Raw genomic sequence first — 20,297 nt, forward strand, 5'->3', positions numbered from 1 at the left:
TCCACCAAACAGTCTGAACCTAAGAAGAAAATGCAGTCTTTGAGCCAGTTTTGCACACAGGAAGTCGACATGTTCATCCCATTTCAGAGATATATGCATGTAGATGCCCAGGTACTTATGTGAACTAACCTACTCCATAGTACTGTTGCCCATTACCACCGAGTCGTGTACTTTCTTTGGTTTTGTCAGTATTTATGAAAAGATGGTGACTATCACACCAGGCTTTGAAATCCCTCATCTTGCTTTGATAAACTGAGGGGCAGTCACTGTCTCATAAAAGACTTAAAATAATTGTATCATCAGAAAATTTTATATCTCTGTAAAAGTAATAATGAAATAAAGTCTGGAGTCCTTTTCAAGTAAGACCAAGACAAACCCATGTATACGCTATAGTAGTGGTGGTAGTAGTAGTAGAAGTAGTAGTAGTTGTAGTGGGGTGTTACCTGGTGTGATTTTTCTTGTCCTCCTCAGAAATAAGGAACCACACAAACTCTGCGTAGCTCATCCTTCCTTCTCTCTGCACCGCGTTACCCCTGGAAACCAGAGACAAAGCCGTTCACACTAAGTGAATACCTCTGCTGTGGTGAAGAAATCAGACTTTTGTGTGTGGTGTTCATTTGTATTTTTCCACTTACCGAGTAACGGCCCCTGAAAACAATCTCTCAATGATTCTGTTTGAAGATGCTGTCAGAGGAGAGAATGAGAAAAATAAGCAGATGGGATTTGTTCAAAGACACGGAAACAAATGGATATTGTTGCAAGTGACTGTGCATACAGGTACCTGCGTAAGCAGTGAGTAAGTGAATTAAGTCTTGGCTAAGGGGTCACATAACACAATTAACCGAGTAACGAATTTCACATCAGGCAGCATGAATGTGTTGAGCTGAGGACAAACAGCTGTTGTTTTTTCTTGAGCAAGTGGGGGCCCAACACATGGAAAAAAGCAGATGAATGTGCCCTGAATCTGCTTCTGATTCAGGATTTACAGTCATCCAAACAATATTAAATAAATGAAACCAGAAAAAAGACTGACTTCATGCCATCTACTGTCATTTTTCTCTTTTTCTATTTTGAAATGATACATTTCCTGCCTCACAGTTGGAGAATCTTTGGTGAAATAACTCCATGGATTTGTTATCTCCATGTGGAAAAGCTGCCTCTGAGGATAAAACCATCTACTTCCCAACCGTTCTCACCATGGTCGTTGTATCTAGCAAGGTCTTTGGGGTCGATGTACAGGTCGTGGTCTGTGTCTAGTTCCCAGAACTTGCAGTAGATGACGTAGAAGTGCTCATAGGAGAAATAATCTGTGATTTGGTTGATGTCATCCTCCTCCTCCAGCAGTGCCAGGGTCTGCAGGAAATTGCTCCGGCGCAGCTCCATCATGGTGATGCGGCCTGTCCATGAACGGTTCACGATGTAGTATATCCGCTGGATCACCTGCAAAAACAGGGGAGTGACGAGGTAGTGAAGAGCAGCCAAATACAGTACTATTATTATAGTAGTAGTAGTAGTTATTGCTTTTGTTTCAATCCTTTTACTTTGTGATGTGATTTTATCTTATTACTGTGTTTAATTATGATTACATGACCTTTTCAGGTTCTTGTCTTTGCTTTGTCTACTAAAATACTTTGTGAACATTTAGTTTTAATGTATAAAGTTTTCGATTTCTATATAAATAAAATTAACTTTTATGAAAGAGTTCATTGGTTTTTATTTCCTCTTTCAGTTTTGTTCTTCATCTCATACAGTTCTAGACATCTATGATTACATTTATTTTAATCTAAAGGAATTGACTAGTTTTAGTTCAGTTTTTCTTCAGTTTTACTTTTTCAGGTGTTATGAGGAAAGCCTGGTTTCACAGAAGCTGAAAAAGGTTGAGTTAACTAAAGACCCAAACATCTACTGTCGACCAAAACCATCTACTGATGGAAATGTTTAATACCTGCTGATCCACCAAACCTATCAATACATGTAAATAATTGGTGTAAAATGCAGAATGTCATCTTTTCATGGTCATCAGATATGCCCCATTTGGACGTTCAGAGGCTCCGTAGTTACTGTGGAAACACCGTCGTCTTCAACAACACTGATTCACCAGTAAAACCCATGGAGTTGGATCAATGACAGTGGGTGGAGACTTGTTTATGTGTTCAGTTATTGATATTTATGCTGAAAAAAATCCCATTTTCTTCAGTTTTCTCTGTTTTTGATATAATAACCCTCAACTTTAATCTGAGCTTTTATGAACAGCTACATGATCAGTGAATTAAATATAAGAAAATACCTGATTTTCACTGAGAAAACACAAAATAAAGAAAATAATATTGAAATAAAAAGTGATAAATCATGTAAGAAAGATTAAATAGAGAGAAAAAGTCATTTGGAAACTAACACAAAAGTAGCACTGGGTGTTTATGGGTTAGTGAATGCAGGACATCCCATCTGATTTACCAGACCATGGTTTATTATAGGTCTGTACTGTGGGAAGACATTTGCTTCTTGTGCAGTATTCGGCATTATACAAATGCAATCACAGTCCAAATCAAGGGGTAAATGAAGCTAATTTTACCTGCAATTCTTTGTTTTACTACAAACTCATTATTCTTACAGTCAAAATTACTCAAGTTCACAGACATTGTGGACTATCAAACAGCTCAAATAATGTACAAAGCTAAAAATAATCTTTTACCAACAAATATACAGAAATTATTCAGTATTCATGAGGGGGGTTATGATTTAAGGGGGAAAATTAACTTTAAAATTCCCTTAATACGCACGACTAGGAAGGGTTTTTGTGTTTCTGTCAGCGGGGTGAGACTGTGGAAAAGATTTAATATAGAGTTAAAGTAATGACCAAGCGTGAAAGAATTTAAAAAGAGGTACAAAGACACAGTTTTTCAGAGGTACAGGGAGGAGGGAGGGGTTTGGGATGACTGGGTGTGATAAAGATGTACAAGTATGTGGTTAGTGTGTGTAAATGTATGTACAGGTGTGTATGTGTGTATGTATATATGTAGGTGTATATGTGTGTATAGAGTTGTGTATGAATATGTACGTACATATATGTGTTATTGTATTATGTGCTTCTGTAAATCATATTATATTTGTTCATAATAATATAAAGCCATAAACCTAATTATTTACTAGTAAGTATCAGTCATATTATAGCATAGTGTGTAGATATAATTAGACGAGGAAGGTTATCATAGTTATTAATTATATAAGGAGAAGGGGTGGGAGTTTATAAGTTGTACTTCTTCTCACTCCTTTTCGAATATGTATTATATGTCTTATGTTTAAGTGTTTTGTTTATTTTCATCTGTTTGACATTCATGTTCGAAATAAATACATCAATCAATCAATTAATTACTTCAGGTTAGTTTTCTTGCCAATTTTGCTTTTATTACTGTTAAGCTTTGCTCTTCTAGACTCAGTTTTCATCAACTATAATAGCCCTGGCAGTATAAAACCATGATGACTTTGATATAACATGTCAATATATTTACTGACTATTTTCAGTCTGTGCAAAAAACATGAAACCTGTCATGGAGTCCAGGTGTAAAAATTATTCATCTTTCCATGAGGTAAACCACAAACCTATAAATGTGTCAGTCTTGGTTCATAATCTCACTAAGACAGGTCTTTACTTAATGGAAACAAGGGGCTGTGGATTCCCTGTCCCTGAAACACAGCACTTGAGCTTAGTAAAGAGCGGATTAGTGCCCTTTTCCTGTTCCGCGGACCTCCCAGAGCTACTAATGTCTGGTACAGTAGCAGGTCATTTGGCTTAAACTGAATGAAGTGTCTTAATATGGGCATGTGAAGAGCCGGGGGGCCTCTAAAGCAGTGGGCTGTAGGGGGCATCAGTGTTTCCGTGACGTCAACATACGCTGACACATGAGAGAGCTGCCGCCTCGGCATCTCTGCACTTTCAACTAAAAAAAACCCTTCAGCTTGTCTAAGTCACGCAAACACTACAGCTGAAGGTACAGCAAGTGGTTCTGAAGAAGCGGACAAACATTCTGAGACAATCTGCTTGACATGATGGATTTAATGTTTAATACTTTGTTCAAATTGAGAGAAATGTTACACTATTTTCTTTTAGTGCATTTCATGTGTTTAGGGATGTAACGATTACCAGTATAATGATAAACCACGGTAATATTGCAGATGGTTAGTATTACCGTTTAAATTCTAATTATCATGATAACCGTGTTTGATTACTGCACTTTTAGGGGAAAAAAACACCTATGTAAAGATAAGTTTTTATGTCAAATATTTGAGTATAGTTTTAATTTATTACAATTTTGATTTTCTATACCTAAAATCTGGAACCAATATTCACTTTTAAAGTCTTTGAAAAGGTTCGTTAAGCATCTTTGTGTTATTTATGCAATAAATTATATACATTTATCAAATCAGATTTTACATATTTTTTTGTGTTTTTTGTCCTTTTGTGTTTTTATAGTAGGTTAAAGTGAAAAAATAATAGACAGTTGATATAAATGAAATTGTGCTGAAAAAAGAGATCCCAAACATGGGTATAGTAAACATTTGTTTATATAGTATATAAAGGCAATATCAAAAGTACCTAAATGCTCAGACCACTAAGGGTTAATACTTGAATGTTTCTGCAACAGAAAGTACATTGTACCAATTATTTTATTTTATCTATTTATTTATTTATTAATTTTTAAAATACAACTTGGTTAAATTATTTCAGTGTTACAAGAAAGTGGCTAAAGCCAACTCCACCAACATTAGAAGACTGGTACGAGATCGTCTTGCAAATTTTAAAAAAGGAAAAATTGACTTACTCTATTAGAATCCAGAGGGATAAATTTTACCATATTTGGGACAAATGGATTAAATTTGTATCCTCTAGCCGCCCAGAATTTGTATACAATCTCTCTGTATTTACTCTTTGCGAATGTTTTACTTTTGTATAAAAGTGTAATGTTTAAAGAACCCAGAGGTATTGAAAATGGTGATTGTCTTTTTTTTTTTTTTTAGTGAGAAGTACCAAAACTGTAAGCACCCAGTTCAGGTTTTTTTTTTTTTTTTGGACACTGTTGAATGTATAAAGTAAGAAAAACAAAAAGGACTCTAATGGATATCATATGTATGAATGTTGATGCAGAGATATCTTGCTTCTTGTCCAATAAAAACAAAATAAAAAAAAATAAAAAAAATATTTCAGTGTGTATACGTACTTTTTGAGCATTTTGAGCACAATTTCAATAATACCGCGACAATAATGATAACCATGATAATTTTGGTCCCAGTAACCGTGATATGAAATTTTCATATTGTTACATCCCTACATGTGTTCTGTAGTGTAATCACTGCATAAAAGGAATCTGAAGAAAATAAAAATGCAGTGTTTCTCTGAAATGGGTCTGTCAATGGGGTTTGTTATTCATTAGAAAAGTAACAGAAAAGAAACAGACTTTAATTCATTTTAAGAGGTGAGTTCTGGTTCTCTTCTCACATTGTCACAGTTTTAGCTTGTTTTTATTTCTTCTTTAAAATATCTCTTCTATCTTAACCCTTTCATGCTTAGTGGTCACTACAGTGGACAGTTCTTCTCCAGCTGTTCTCTTGTATATTTATGGGTTTTGTTGTTTTAGTTCCATATCAGCCAACACAGTGGACACTTAAGCATCATCCCAAACACTGGCATTCATACAATTACTGTAACTTTGTTCTTGATAAACCTGATCTGCAGTAACATGTTTTAGTGTAAATCAATTGCTAATTTTAATTAGACTGTAATTAACAGTCTTCTGAGACAAAAAGGTTTTTTGTGCATATTATCCCCATGAAATGAGTAATAACTAGTATTTGAGTATGGTAAAATGTGAGAAAACATCAGATTAGTGGCATTAAAAATGTTATTATGTCAAGTTTTCGCAGTTTATCACTTTCTGATGATGAGTTTTAAATACATAATTCTTTGCTTCAAAAATTAAATGCATGGTGTCCAGCTGAGTGGACATTGTTACAACTCCACGAAAAATAGATTCATAAAAAAAAAATTCAATTGCATTGTTTTTTTTTCATGCCTAAAGAGGAATAAAAACACTCAAGAAAAAAATATTTACTACGGTTCTCATAATTCATGCATGAAAGGGTTAAAATATTTCTGTCTTAAATGTCTCTTTATTTCAGTTTTTGTTATTATACATTAGTTTAATTCTGATATTGTCTTGAATAAATTAGCGAAACAATGTCATTGACAAAAACCACAACTATAATTGTTACTGACACTCTTTTATAATATAATATAATACTTTACTGTTGATTTATTGGTTTGTCTTCGTAATTTTGAGGGTTTATAATCGCCAGAAATTAAAATATTTATCCAGTGGTGTTTAGAGTAGTTTGCTATGAGCGTTAGTCCTATGTTTATGATCCATTATTAATCTTATCTGCATGATTGAACCATTCTTTTAATTTTAACGGACTTTTTACTTACCGTTGTTATGTAGCGGGAATGGAATTCAGGTGCATCCTTGAGAAATGTGAGCCCAGGATGCGTATCCACAATGTCCTAAACAGACAAACACAGAAGATGTACTTAAGAAAAACCACTCCCAGATACATACACAAAGCAATGTAATGTTGGCATCATCTACTTTTCCGATATCTGTGCTCTTTGAATCTCAACAAAATGAAACTGTACAAATTAAACCCAGTTCAGATGAAAGATTTGGAAATGAGACCGACCTGTTTAGGAACATACGGTCATATTTTGTCTGCTGATATGGTGATAAGGTGACGTTGATTTGACTAAATAATGGAAGTGTTCTGAGGATATCTCTGGGAACACATGGAACATATTTGGTTTTTGTTTCATCATTACTAGACTGTGACTGTAGTGTACAGATATAATGGAAGAAGAGAGCTGTTGATTGACCTTTCAACTGTGAATCTGTTGTCTGAACTGGGTTGTATTAAGGCAAGGCAAGTTTATTTGTATAGCACATTTCAGCGACAAGGCAATTCAAGGTGCTTCACACAGGACATTGAAATAAAAAGAAACACATTTAAAACATTATAAAAGAAACATGTAAAAGGTGATTAAAAACAGCAAGTAAGAAAACAACACATAAAATCCCCCCAAAAATAAAAACACACATATTAAAGTAAGAGTTGCAGTGCAGAGTTTCAAAAGAGAATACAAAATTTAAAAAGTCAAAAGCCTTTTAGTCAAAGGCAGCAGTGAACAGGTGAGTCTTTAACCTTGACTTAAAAGAACTCAGACTCTCAGCAGACCTGATATTTTCTGGTAGTTTGTTCCAGATATACGGAGCATAGAAGCTGAACGCTGATTCTCCATGTTTAGATCTGACTTTTGGAACACAGAGCAGACCTGCACCAGATGACCTATTAAAACAAACAAAAGTACTTTTTCTTTGGTTGATCCGTGTTATTTACCTGTAGTAGAGGAATAAAGTCCTCCTGCTCCAGGTAGTTACAGCCAGGCTTCGCTAGCAAGTAAATGAACCTCGACGCATCATCATGGCAACTGTGCAACAACCTGGGAAAAAAGACCAGAGGACGATTTAACTTCCTGCAAAAATTCAGGCTAGTATTTCTTAAAATATACTAAACGAAGAACCACAGAACAGGAGAGTTATTTCACCAGTGCAGGTACAGAAACAAGTGCATCTGTCTAACAGAGGTGAGTATTACTATAGACAAGTTTAATCCTCATGTATCTGTATTTTACTTCAGTATTTCTTTTCCTGTAAATGCACATGAATCTCTGTGTTTTGTACAAGAGCTGAAACGATTATTCGATTAACCAACTCAAATTGATAACAAAAATATTCAATTACAATTTTCAGATGTCCATGCGTCGGAAATGAAAAAAATAAAACTGTTGACTGTGTTACTCATCTCGTGAGCAACATATCCAAAATAGGCCCCTGAGCAAATCATTTTCAGGTAATTACACTGCATGTTTGGACCGTGCGTTTTTAATAGTGTTAAGTATATACAGTATATTTAAAGTTCTATGTTCGTCCCATCTTAAGATCTTAGTAAGTTGGATTCAAATGTGTTGAAGACTGCAGTGCACATATTATTACCTCTGCCAAGTGAAATAATACGCGGTTTGTCTGTCTGTTTGTCTGTCTGTCCGTGTGCAAGATAACTCAGAAACTTATGGACGGATTTGGATGAAATTTTCAGGAAATGTTGATACTGCCAAAAGGGACAAATGATCAAATTTTGGTGGTGATTGGGGGGTGGATTTTTTGTTTGTTCATCTGTTTGTTAGAAAGATAACTCAAAAAGTTATGGACGGATTTGGATGAAAATTTCAGGAAATGTTGATACTGGCAAAAGAACAAATGATTACATTTTGTTGGTGATGGGGGGGGTGATCTTTCTTGCTAGAGGTTTGTGCTCTCTGAGTGCTTTTCTAGTTTGTAGATGTCATTTGACTTGTTTGTTACCTCCACCAAGGAGGTAATGTTTTTGCCGGTGTTGGTTTGTGTGTTTTTTTGTCTGTTTGTGTGCAGGATAACTCATAAAGTTATGGACGGATTTGGATGAAAATTTCAGGAAATGTTGATACTGGCACAAGGAACAAATGATTACATTTTGGTGGTGATCCGGGTGGGGGGGCCACGGGGGCTCACTGATCTCCCTTGGCAGAGGTCTGCGCTTTCCGAGTGCATTTCTAGTTGTTTATATCTATAGATGTTTTTATATATAATTTTATGCTATTGTTAGTTCTAGATAGATAGTTGTTTTATACATTTTGTATATATGTTATATTTATATATATTTTTCTTTTCCTTTAATTCATTTTCTGGTTTTTATTTCAGCTGGTTCTGGAATAAAGGACATTTTTATCTTTTTTTTCGTCTATTCAAATAATAATTTAATTGAATAATCAATAGATTAATTGATTACAAAAATCATCAATAGCTGCAGTTCTACTTTCTACCCTTCTTATTACTCATATCTTCAGTCAGGCTGTAGGTGGGCTGGTCAGTGCTAGTGTGCTTGTTTGTATGTTCACTCCATAACTCGATTACAAATAGAGCTGAGACTAGTGAATGCGGCCTTAAGTCAAAGTTTAAAGTCACAGGATCAAATAAGTTTTAACCCAGATACAGGCATAGTATGATCCTGTGGTCATTCATGGACATAGAAAACATTCCATTTTAGAAAACTGAATTTTAGCCCATTTAAAAAATAAACAACATACACACAACCCAGACACAAAATAATCTAACCAGGTCCCGGGCCTGGGTCAGCGCCATTTTAGTGTGTAATCCAGTTACATTTGTTTTAACATATTTGGGGGGATTATTCGGATTTTGCATAATTGAGCACCTTTACAACACCGAGACGGATTCCAGCATCAATACATGCAACAATAACCCCCAGAAATCCCTGGGTGAATCTACTGATCAAGATTTAACAAGATATAACAGGATGAAAACACACCTGCAGATTTCATGGTTTAATGGTTTGATCTGAAGTGGTTTTAGTCTGCACATTATATTAATATGAAATGAAGTTCAGTTAATTTTGTACAGAAACAATAGAAGGAATGTCCTACACTGACCTACTTCTTATTTTCATTCTATTTACTACTAAACCACCTCTGCTACTGAAATCCTTACATTTGCCCTTGTCATGAAATAGATAGTTTGATTATAATTCTAGTTTCAAGCATTAATTTATTCAAAATCACTAATAAAATGTCAGTAACAAGGCTTGAAACAAATGCTTAAATGTAAAAAATGGCCGGTGAAAAAAAACATCATAAAAAAAAAAAAAAAAAAAAGATTTCAGTGAGTGTGTTGTTTGTCTTACTTCCTCCAGGTTGCGATGAAGGAGTGAACGGAGACAAAACCAGTCCTTTCGCCACCTGCCCCATAGAACATGGGAGCCTTCCAGTAAAGTGGACACCCACACGCCTGAGCAGAATCACAAGAAACACAACTGTTACTTTACTGTGAAACACACTTTTGTACTGTCATTTACCACAGTGTTTACTTCCTGGAATGACCAATCGTGGTGGTTCCAAAGGTGGGGCAGCATAAACACAGAAACATAAACTCTGCATCAAACAGGCAACTATATGTGTAACGATGATGTCTGCGTTCCTGGAAATATTTACGGAATGAAGCCGTACATACATAAAATGTCACATATTACTGCACTTTTCTTCATACTATTCATTCGGACCAACTCTCTTCAATGACCCCATTAAAAGGATTTGGAAAAACATTTAAAATGTACATTGTACATTAGAAATTAAGAATATAGATGCATTATCAATAGCAACACACAATTTTCACTGCTGTGATTATTAGTATTGGCCTGTTTTTGATCTAATATCTGAGAAAATAAATTCCTTGAAACTTTGGTTACTCTGGGAATCTGCTTTTTCTGTCTGTAGTCTCTACTGTGATGATACGCAATTTACTGTTATTTACTAGTGCTTATTATTAAAAAAATATTCTTTATTTGATTTATCATATTCAAAGCAACTTTGTGTGGCAGGTATTTGAAAATATTTTCCTTTTTACAGCAAATGCAGTTTTTACATTGAATCTAAACAGCAGTTATCAGCTGCAGTTATTTCTAATACTTGATATTCACAGTGGAAAAAACAAACTATTAGCTGATATTAGTGCAGAAATGTCTCAAATCAAAGATGCTTCACAACACAGACACGGTAGTCAAGTCTAATCCTGAGAAAAATAAATATTCACACCTCTATTTGTACTGCACTGTAGACAGATTTATACTCTGTTCTTGTGATGGTGACACACTGAAGTCAAACAGATATGGAATTAAAAAGACTGAGGGCCTGATTTACTAAAGGTTTGTGCGTGTAAAAACATGTGCAAACTTGACTGTAGGGATGCTCCGATACCGATACCAGTATCGGGCATCGGCTCCGATACTCAGTGTGTGTACTCGTACTCGTAAAAGTAATCCGATACAAATGCACCGATACCACTTACGGCCGTGTGACATTCACAGTTCAGTGCAGCAGGTACACGGCAGTGGAATAATGTGTGTGGAGTGTGAAGAGTGTGGAGATTGAACCAAATAAATGACGGTGATAAAAGTAGCACTGACTGCAAGTAACGTTACAGACACAGACAGATACGAACGGAATGTTCTGTCCGTCCTCTGCGTACATTCCATCCATTTTCCAGGTGCTGGTGGATGCGTACCCAGAGAATACCACCAGGAGTACGGAGCGGTGCGGACCGCCACCAGCGGAAGTAAAAACGAAACTCATCACTCATTTCTCTTTTCTCTACCTGCTGAAGATAAACTTTTAAACCTTACCAGTAAAAACGCTGCAATATTAGTATCACATTAGTGTTGCCTCTGTCATCTCCATATTTGTTATTACTGACTTTCTTCTTCTTCGCAAAAAAACTTTCCTCTTCTTCGTGGTATTTGTCCAGTATGGTTAATTCAGAGCGGCGCCCCCTGGTGGATTAATTGACAAACGCTCATTCCAACACATTAAATGTCAGTAGCAGCACTTTGTTTCAGTCAGACTAATGACAACAACTGTAAAGCACATTTACAAAAGGAATAAACACCTGGAATGGGATTATTAAGTACTCGTATCGGTACTCGGTATTGGCAAGTACTCAAATGTAAGTACTCGCACTCGTACTCGGTCTGGAAAAAAGTGGTATCGGTGCATCCCTACTTGAATGTGCCCACAAAAACACGTTGAAGCATATCTACTAACAGGGCGCACCAAGGTTTGCACCTCTCAAATGGGTAAAATAGTTCACGCAATCCATTTAGCGTGTTTGCCCTGATGAATATGCAATATGGGCGTTTCTGCCAGAACACGCAAAATTACTGGGAGGAGTAAATGTAAATATTTAGTTAGCGCGTGCAATGTGATTTACTAAACCTGAAACTGACTGCGGTGGCTGATTTTGCGTGTATATTTAGTGCGTCTGAAAGGCAGGTTTGAACTTAGCGCAAAACTGGCTGCAGGTGTTATAGCGAGGAGGCACATAGGCACAACGCAGAGAACCAATCTCCTCTGATCATATCAACATTTTTGGAATGATGGAAGAAAAAAAAAAAAAAATTTGAGACATACATCTTAGTTGATCACCCTTGACACGCAAATCAATAGCACGTGCAAATTTTAGCGCAAGCAAGCACATTTGTGCCTGTTATTTGCAATCTTAGTAAATCAGGCCCTGAGCGTGTATAAATCTGGACACCATGACAACAGTGACGATGTCTCAACCTCCCCCTGGTGGTTGGCCTCAGTACAGGCCATGAATCCAACTTCTCCATATTATTCAAGGGAGTGTTGACCAAAACAGATTAGATTAGATTAGATTAGATGAGATTAGATTAGACAGAACTTTACTGATCCCTTGGCAGAGCCCTCAGGAAATTAAAGATAATAAAAAATTTAATAAGTCAATAAAAACTAAGCACTGATACATTTATACAAATTGTGTCACACAAGTAACATGGCAGCTCATATGTCAGCTGTTTTGCGGCTTCAGTTTAGCATGGTGAGATGAAACAACATCACAGCATCTGTCTTTATAAACAGTCTGTAGTATTAACTGATGAAATCATGCACATTAATATGTACAACTACGGATACAATACATGGAAATGCATTAAGAATTGCGTATTTGAATGGGCGTGTAGAAGCCAATAATGTAATAACAACCAATGACATAATAACGGCCGATAATGTAATAAATTTGCTGTTTTTAAAATATAATAGGCCAGTAACGTAATATCTGGCCAATAAAGTAATAAAAGTCCTGAACCGATAATGTAATAGCTTTTGGCTGCTGACATTATAACTTATTACGTTATTGACTCAGTTATTACATTTGTAAAGATTTTTTTTTTACCAGACCAATAACATAATAACCAGCCAATAAGTTATAATGTTATTGGCCAAAAGTTATTACGTTATCGGTTAGGAACTTTCATTACGTTATTGGCCAGTTATTACGTTATTGGCTGTTATTACATTACTGGCTTCCACAGGGCGACTCATGATCAAATGAAGAGTAAATTCAAAGCTGAGTAGTTCTCCTGTTCTCTTCAAACATTTCACACATCATACGCTGGCTGACCTTGGCGACTTTGCCCATTTCGTAAATGTCAGCTTTCTCCTCCTCGAACTCGGTGAAGGCCGCCTCGATCGCAGTGATGGCTGCATCGTGGTTGGTGGCCGGGCCCAGGGCAGGAAGCCCACGGGGGTAGTAGAACCTGGGAATGTTGATGGCGGGGGGAGGAGGGGTGACTATGACCGGAGCAGGAGGAGGGCTGGGGGAGCGTGGTGTGGGAGTGGGCGTGGCTGGAGTGGGTGCAGGTGCTGGTGGAGGTGTTCCTGGTTTCTTCTCTGGTTTGGACTGAATCTGAAAAGACAAAACAAGTATGAATAATGTTTGGGGGGTACCAACCTGTCATACCACTGATGTTTTTTTTTATTTTTTCATTTTTTTACTATAATCTGTAATAAACTATAAAGCTTTAAAAAATGTTAATATATTTTCTGTCATTTGGTCCAAGAATCAAAAACAAGGCGGGAAAATGACTCATATATTTTTCTTAGTTTGGTTAAATGTATTAATCAAATTCTGATTCAGTTTTTGGAAAATAACTACAGTCAGGACTGGAATATTTTCACTTACAACTTTTCCAAGAAGTCTACGCAAGATACAGGATGATGTAGAAACACCCACTGAGTCATGAACACACAAAAAAGCCCTGTTCAGAAGTGACTTTAACATCTGATCACATGTGGTCAGCTCTAAGTACATCTGTTTATTAAATGCACCTCCACCCATCAGATCTCCCTTTCCTGCTCTATATACAAATAAAGAAGTTCATCTGGACTCTAAAACAACAGTTCTCAACTGGTCTGGCTTCAGGACCCACTATCACCCCTCTGTAACAAACCCCGACCAAAACTGATAAAAGTTAAATTTCTCAAGTTTATTAACGAAAAAGATAGTGTGTTTTGAATCTGCGATAATACAAAATATCATAGTATGAAAACACAGAAGACAAGTTTAATGATAAACCAAAATGACCAGCAGGTGGCGATGCTAAAGAGGGAAATACTAGCACGTTGACTCGTGGGGTTCCATGGGTTCTAGAAGTGGTAGTTTTTAAGCTGCTGTGGATTTGTGCATGCTGTACCACATTTGTCCAGCAGTCACCGCCAAAGCCCTCTGGGTATAGCAATGTGATTGTAAGGCTACTGTATTCCAAAATTACTAATATCTCCCAAAATATTGGTCCTATCAACTTGCCATTTTCGCTAGTTTGTTCCTTGACCAAAAATACATAAGTATGCCAAACTGCAGCAGTCAGCTCTTTCCAGATTTTGTGTGAATCCCGAGACACACATACCCGCACACACACAGAGGCCACTTGGCTTTTATAAAATAGATTCCATTTAACACCAAATTATGTACATTTTAACCAAAACTAATGTGCAATCGGTTTAAAATTAAAAGCGCATTCAGTCCCTTATTGAAGAATTAAACACACTAAGGTTTTTGTCCTCGATGTTGGTAAAAGCACATCTGATGTAGTCGTTGTCATAGCTCAGTTTCTCCATGATTTTTGTCTTTGTTTATGCTGTGAAATGCCTGGTGTTAATTAGCATTACAGCGCATTACCGCCACCTACTGTTGGGAGTGTGAATGGACAGTGCTCCGCTCCATAAAAAATAAAGCACAGGATTTGTTTCTTAACATGATTTTTTGCTCAGACAAAGGCCCACCACCCACTGAAAACAGGACTGCAACGCACTTTTAGGTCACGACGCACCAGTTGACAATCACTGCCCTAAAACATAGTGTAAGCTCTAGTTCAAATGTGCTGGTAGACTACACAGTGAAATAAGTTTGCAAACAAACATTACAAATCCATGCTTAAACACTGCATTTTATGCTAGGGATGAGTATGTTTATTTGCATATAGAGATGGGAGGTGAGATCTGATCACAGGTCATCACTGCAGAGACATCTGGAGACGAAGGCTAATGCTAGGTCTGAGCAGGGCCTCAAAGCAGGTACACAGCATTCAGCAGTGAAGATGCCTTTAAACTGTTGACCTGAAAAGACTGGAGGATTCAAGACTATTTAAGGCTGTAGGAAAAGAAAAAGACACCATGTTTCAGTGACTTTCAACCGTCTCTATTTGAAAGCAACACAAAGATTCACTCCATGTAGAGCTGGCAAACAACTGCACATTACCATTTAGGCAATGAGCCTCGGATGAAAAAGTCCTTCTCGTTTAACATACCTTCATCTTACAACACAGACAAACTCACAATAACTTAAGATGACAACGTAAGCACTGGATGATGTTAAGTGTGACGCAAGTCTAATTTTCGGCCCGCTGGCGAAACAGATGACAAAAAGGGATGCAGATTTTACAAATTAAAAAAACCAGAAACAAGTATATAATCAAGACCAATTGAAGTCCAACTTCCTGGTTCCTGGTGTGTTTGGTGTGTGTCTTCCTGCAGGCCTCCATACTGTGTGTATTGAGCAGGACAGCTGTAGCAGGACTCCCCCCTCCCACTCTCCTCCACAGCGTTCATTCTATCACTCTATTCCTACACCTCCTAACCTATTAATATCCTACTGGTATCTGACTCAGAATAACTTGTCCATCGTCCCTGGCATGTCACTGTGTGTATGAGAGAAACAAAATGCATCTACTGTATATTGTATTTATGCTCCAAGTGCATGCTTATGTTTGACTGTGTGTAAACCAGTTAGGATGTATACTCAAAGGTGACTAATTATTCTTATATTCATGTAATTTGTGCATTCATTATTCAGATTTGTCATGAGTTTGCACTTTTTGTACTTGTACTTGCACTTACACTTTCCCTGCCTGTTGCTCTGACTGACCTGTTGCTGCTGGAAGGACTTGAGTCTCTTCTTGAAGCGAGATGGGAGGACAAAGTCACACCCCCTGGCCAGAAAGGCTAGCTCCCCCCTCAGATCAGGGTCCCGACGTAACGATGTCTCCTTAATCATCATGGTGGGGGCAGAGACACCGAACCCCCCACCAGACACAGCCACCGGTGCAGCTACTGACACGGTGAAACCAACACCAAGCTGAACCCAACCGAACCGATGCAGAAATTAACGGACAAGAGTGAATCAGTCTGTTTAACAGATGTATCCGAGAGGAAACACAGCCAATATTGACCCTAACATACAGCAAACAGCAGAGGAATATCCAGTGTGAGTGGGAAAAACGTCTCGTCAGCCACTCTCAGAAGGTCTCCCAAAGCACAGCGGCCCAAAAAGCACTAATCCAGCAGGTTTAACAACACAGAGATGTTCTTCAGGACTTCCGTGCTCGTGTGCAGGTCAAGAGGCAGGACCGTGGCAGCGCGTCGTTTTAAGGCCAATCAAAGCCTCCAAAGGCAGCTCCTCTCCTGGGCTCTGGATCTCTGTTGTCGTCTTGTGTCTGCTCTGGATGTATGTATTTGGTGTAGTCTCGCTGGTGCCTGGCCTCTGACAAACTGCACTAAGAAACATGAGCCATGCCAGGGTCTGACAACACACATACACACACATGCACTGCACACACCGGCTGTCCTGAGTGTTGGGATGGGGGGGTCGTACGAAGGGGGCCGGGAGGGGTTCAAGCATGTTGCATATCTGTGTGTAGTGTTTTGCAGGACCGCGGCCCTCCTTTGTCTCTGTTTCACTAGTTAGCCAACAACAACTAGCATATAAAGTGACTGTGACGGTTGTTTTCTGCAGAGAGGAAGACGGACTCAGCGCTTCAAATGCAAATGGATTGGACAAGTAAGCTGAAATATTTTCATGGAGATAATTTGGGATGGTGTGATGAATCAGCGGGCAAAGCACCTGTTGTTATATCTGTTGACATACAGTAATTCCATATGACTACCTCACATACTTAAAACAGCAAGCTTTTTACCAGAACAGTAATATTTTTTATTACCAGTACTGTGATGGATTATTATCAGTATTATTTCATTTGATGATCAATCAGCTTATTTATTTATTTTCTATAATAACTGGATTTAATCTACTGTAGTAGTCTTCAAGCTTTCCCCATCACAACAGTACAATTTGCCAAATTAATGAACGCTCACTCTCAGGAGCCAGGAATTTAATGATGATTTCTTGTTGGGATGTTACTGTGTTAATTACCTAATTAATTACCTAGGGATGTAATGATAGGAAAATTTCATATGACAGTTATTGTGACCAAATTATCATGGTTATCATTATTATCGCTGCATTATTGAAATTGTGCTCAAAATGTTCAAAAAGTACTTATACAAACCCTGAAATAATTTAATAAAGGTGGATTCAAAAAAACAAACAAATAAAATAACAGCACAATGTACTTTGTTGGCAGAAACATTCATATATTACCATGTAAACATCAAACATACAAATGTGCGTTAAAGATGACACCTTATGGCCAGTGTTTGACCATTTTCCATATCAAGTTTGAGTTGTTTTAGTTTCTTTTTCAGAGACAGACAGATAGACAGAACTAACAGAGGTCTCTCTCTCTCTGTTTTCAAAGTGCGGTAATAAAACACGGTTATCATGATAATTACAATTTAAACGGTAATACTAACCACGGGGAATTTTACCGCGGTTTATCCTTATACCGGTAATCGTTACATCCCTATTCGACACTACTATCAACCAAAAGACTATCAGACTTTATACACTGATACTTCACCTAAGCACATACGAGGTGTAAATACTAGTCATGGTTAAATTCCTTACAGATAAAGGAAATCGAGGTTTATTAGGGATATTAACTCTGGTCCACTCGTAAATAGTGTAGGTGACATTAAAGCACCTAAACGCTGAAAATTGCGACTCAAAAAATAGAAGTGGAAGTAGAAATACTGTGGTGTGACATGGTGGATTCACTCTGTCTTGAAACAATGATTCTTATTTTTGCATGATTATACACTAATGACATAAATATTATTGTTATATTCCAGTTCTGTAATACGATCCACCTAAATGTCCCTAAATAAAACACACTAGACCACAGGTGTCAAACATGCGGCCTGGGGGCCAAATCCAGCACGCCAAAGGGTTCAATCCGGCCCCTGGGATGAATTTGTGAAATGCAAAAATGACACTGAAGATATTAACAATCAAGGATGTTAAAATCATTTCAGGTCAATTCAGTCTAAAGTGGATCAGACCAGTAAAATACTATCATAATAAACTATAAATAATGAAATTTGTCTCTTTGTTTTAGTGTAAAAAAACGAAAAAAAGTAAAATTACACAAAAATGTTCACATTTACAGACTAGCCTTTTACAAAAAATGTGAATATCTGAAATGTCTTAAGAGAAGTATGTGGAATTTTAATAATATTCTCCATGTTATTCAATGTTTTGTGTATTTGTAGATCCACTGCGATCTCTAAGTTGTGATTCACATGTATAAATGATAAACTAAGGTGGATTATTGTTAACATTGCACTTATCTTACGAAAGAATTTTCAGGTTGTTCATATTTGTTCATGTTATGTTCAAGTACAATTCGTAGATTTAAACATTTTTATTACAAAATTATTTTTTTTCACTCAAAAGTTCTTATCCTATTATTTATATTATTTTATTGGTACGGCCCACTTTATATCATATTAGGCTGTATGTGGCCCCTGAACTAAAATGAGTTTGACACCCCTGCACTAGACCTTTAAATTAGTATATAACAGCTAATTAATAGACAGCATAAATAGCTTATGTGTAAGCATTGCCAAAATAACATCCTCTATGAGAGCCTGCCCTCTCTTCCTGCTATGCCATATCAGGGCTGCATCCGTTCACTGCCAAACTACAACTGCTTCAAGCAAGATTGGTTTCCTTGGGACAGACAGCCGTGGTCTATTTTCACTAACCTCTCCAACACTATGACAAATGTGTAACTGAGCCCGTCTCCACATCCTGCATCAGTGGTTAATGGTGACTGTCAAAGAAAAGCGAAACCATTTTGTTTTTGTTTTTTTTCCAGAATCATATTTTTATTTGACTGTGCTTCTAGGCCAGCAAAGGCAATGCATCTAGTGACATCTAGCGCTAAAGTGAGCTCCCTGAGACTGATACTGTAATTCATAAAACAGAAGGATCTATTTTAGTAGAATCACATCACTGGCCCTGAATGAAAACCTTTCAGAAACTAAATAAACACATTTTCCAGCTCCAGGGGACTTTAAACAGATTTGAAGGACCAATTTGTTAAAGTGTACCTGTACTGGTCATGCTTACGACAGTAATTGTGCTTTGTGTATCACTTAAAAGTAAGAGAGGCGCAAATTCAGTAAAAACAAACAAAAAAAATCGCCATAAGTGCACCACACTGGACCTTTTTATTACACTGAACAGAAATGTAAATGCAACACTTTTGTTTTTGCTTCCATTTTTCATGAGCTGAACTCAAAGATCTAGAACTTTTTCTGTGTACACACAAGGTTTATTTCTCTCAAATATTGTTCACAAATCTGTCTAAATTTGTGTTAGTGAACACTTCTCCTTTTCTGAGATAATCCATCCACCTCACAGCTGTGGCAGATCCAGATGCTGATTAGACAGCAGGATTATTGCACAGGTGTGCCTTAGGCTGGCCACAATAAAAGGCCACTCTAAAATGTGCACTTTTATCACACAGCACAATGCCACAGATAACACAAGTTTTGAGGGAATATGCACTGGTCATGTGACTTCAGGAATGTCCACCAGAGCTTTTGCCTGTGAATTGAATGTTCATTTCTCTACCATCAGCCATCTCCAAAGCTGTTTCAGAGAATTCACGAAGAAGACTGTGTGAGGAAAATGGTGGTCACACCAAATACTGACTGGTTTTCTGACCCCCCTGGACCACCCAACACAGTAAAAGTACACATTTTAGAGTGGCCTTCCTTTTATTGTGGCCAGCCTAAGGCACACCTGTGCAATAATCCTGCTGTCTAATCAGCATCTTGATATGCCACACCTGTGAGGTGGATGGATTATCTCAGCAAAGGACAAAGGAGAAGTGCTCACTAACACAGATTTAGACAAATTTATGAACAATATTTGAGAGAAACAGGCCTTTTGTGAACATAGAAAAAGTTTTAGATTGTTTAGTTCAGCTAATGAAAAATAGGAGCAAAAACAAAAGTGTTGTATTTATATTTTTGTTCAGTGTACATGAATTATGGACAGCGGCAGAACCTATTGGGTGCAGCCATTGCCAGCCATACCGGC

The 20,297-nt window shown here is 37.3% G+C and overlaps 1 protein-coding gene across 4 annotated transcripts in view; it reads right to left on the reverse strand.

The window, feature by feature from the left end:
• Positions 1-20,297, reverse strand: part of ppp2r3a (protein phosphatase 2, regulatory subunit B'', alpha) — a 123,298-nt gene that overhangs the window by 8,717 nt on the left and 94,284 nt on the right. For all 4 annotated transcript variants that reach the window (XM_030127330.1, XM_030127329.1, XM_030127327.1 and 1 more), the window contains 7 exons: positions 13,134-13,418; positions 9,844-9,947; positions 7,444-7,546; positions 6,482-6,556; positions 1,197-1,440; positions 636-684; positions 444-533 (listed from right to left, as the gene is read on the reverse strand). In XM_030127330.1, the coding sequence (XP_029983190.1) occupies positions 444-533; positions 636-684; positions 1,197-1,440; positions 6,482-6,556; positions 7,444-7,546; positions 9,844-9,947; positions 13,134-13,418 (950 nt within the window). The remainder of the gene's footprint in view (positions 1-443; positions 534-635; positions 685-1,196; positions 1,441-6,481; positions 6,557-7,443; positions 7,547-9,843; positions 9,948-13,133; positions 13,419-20,297) is intronic.

This window comes from Sphaeramia orbicularis, chromosome 22 (genome assembly GCF_902148855.1).
Source record: "Sphaeramia orbicularis chromosome 22, fSphaOr1.1, whole genome shotgun sequence".
Classification (NCBI taxonomy): Eukaryota; Metazoa; Chordata; class Actinopteri; order Kurtiformes; family Apogonidae; genus Sphaeramia; species Sphaeramia orbicularis.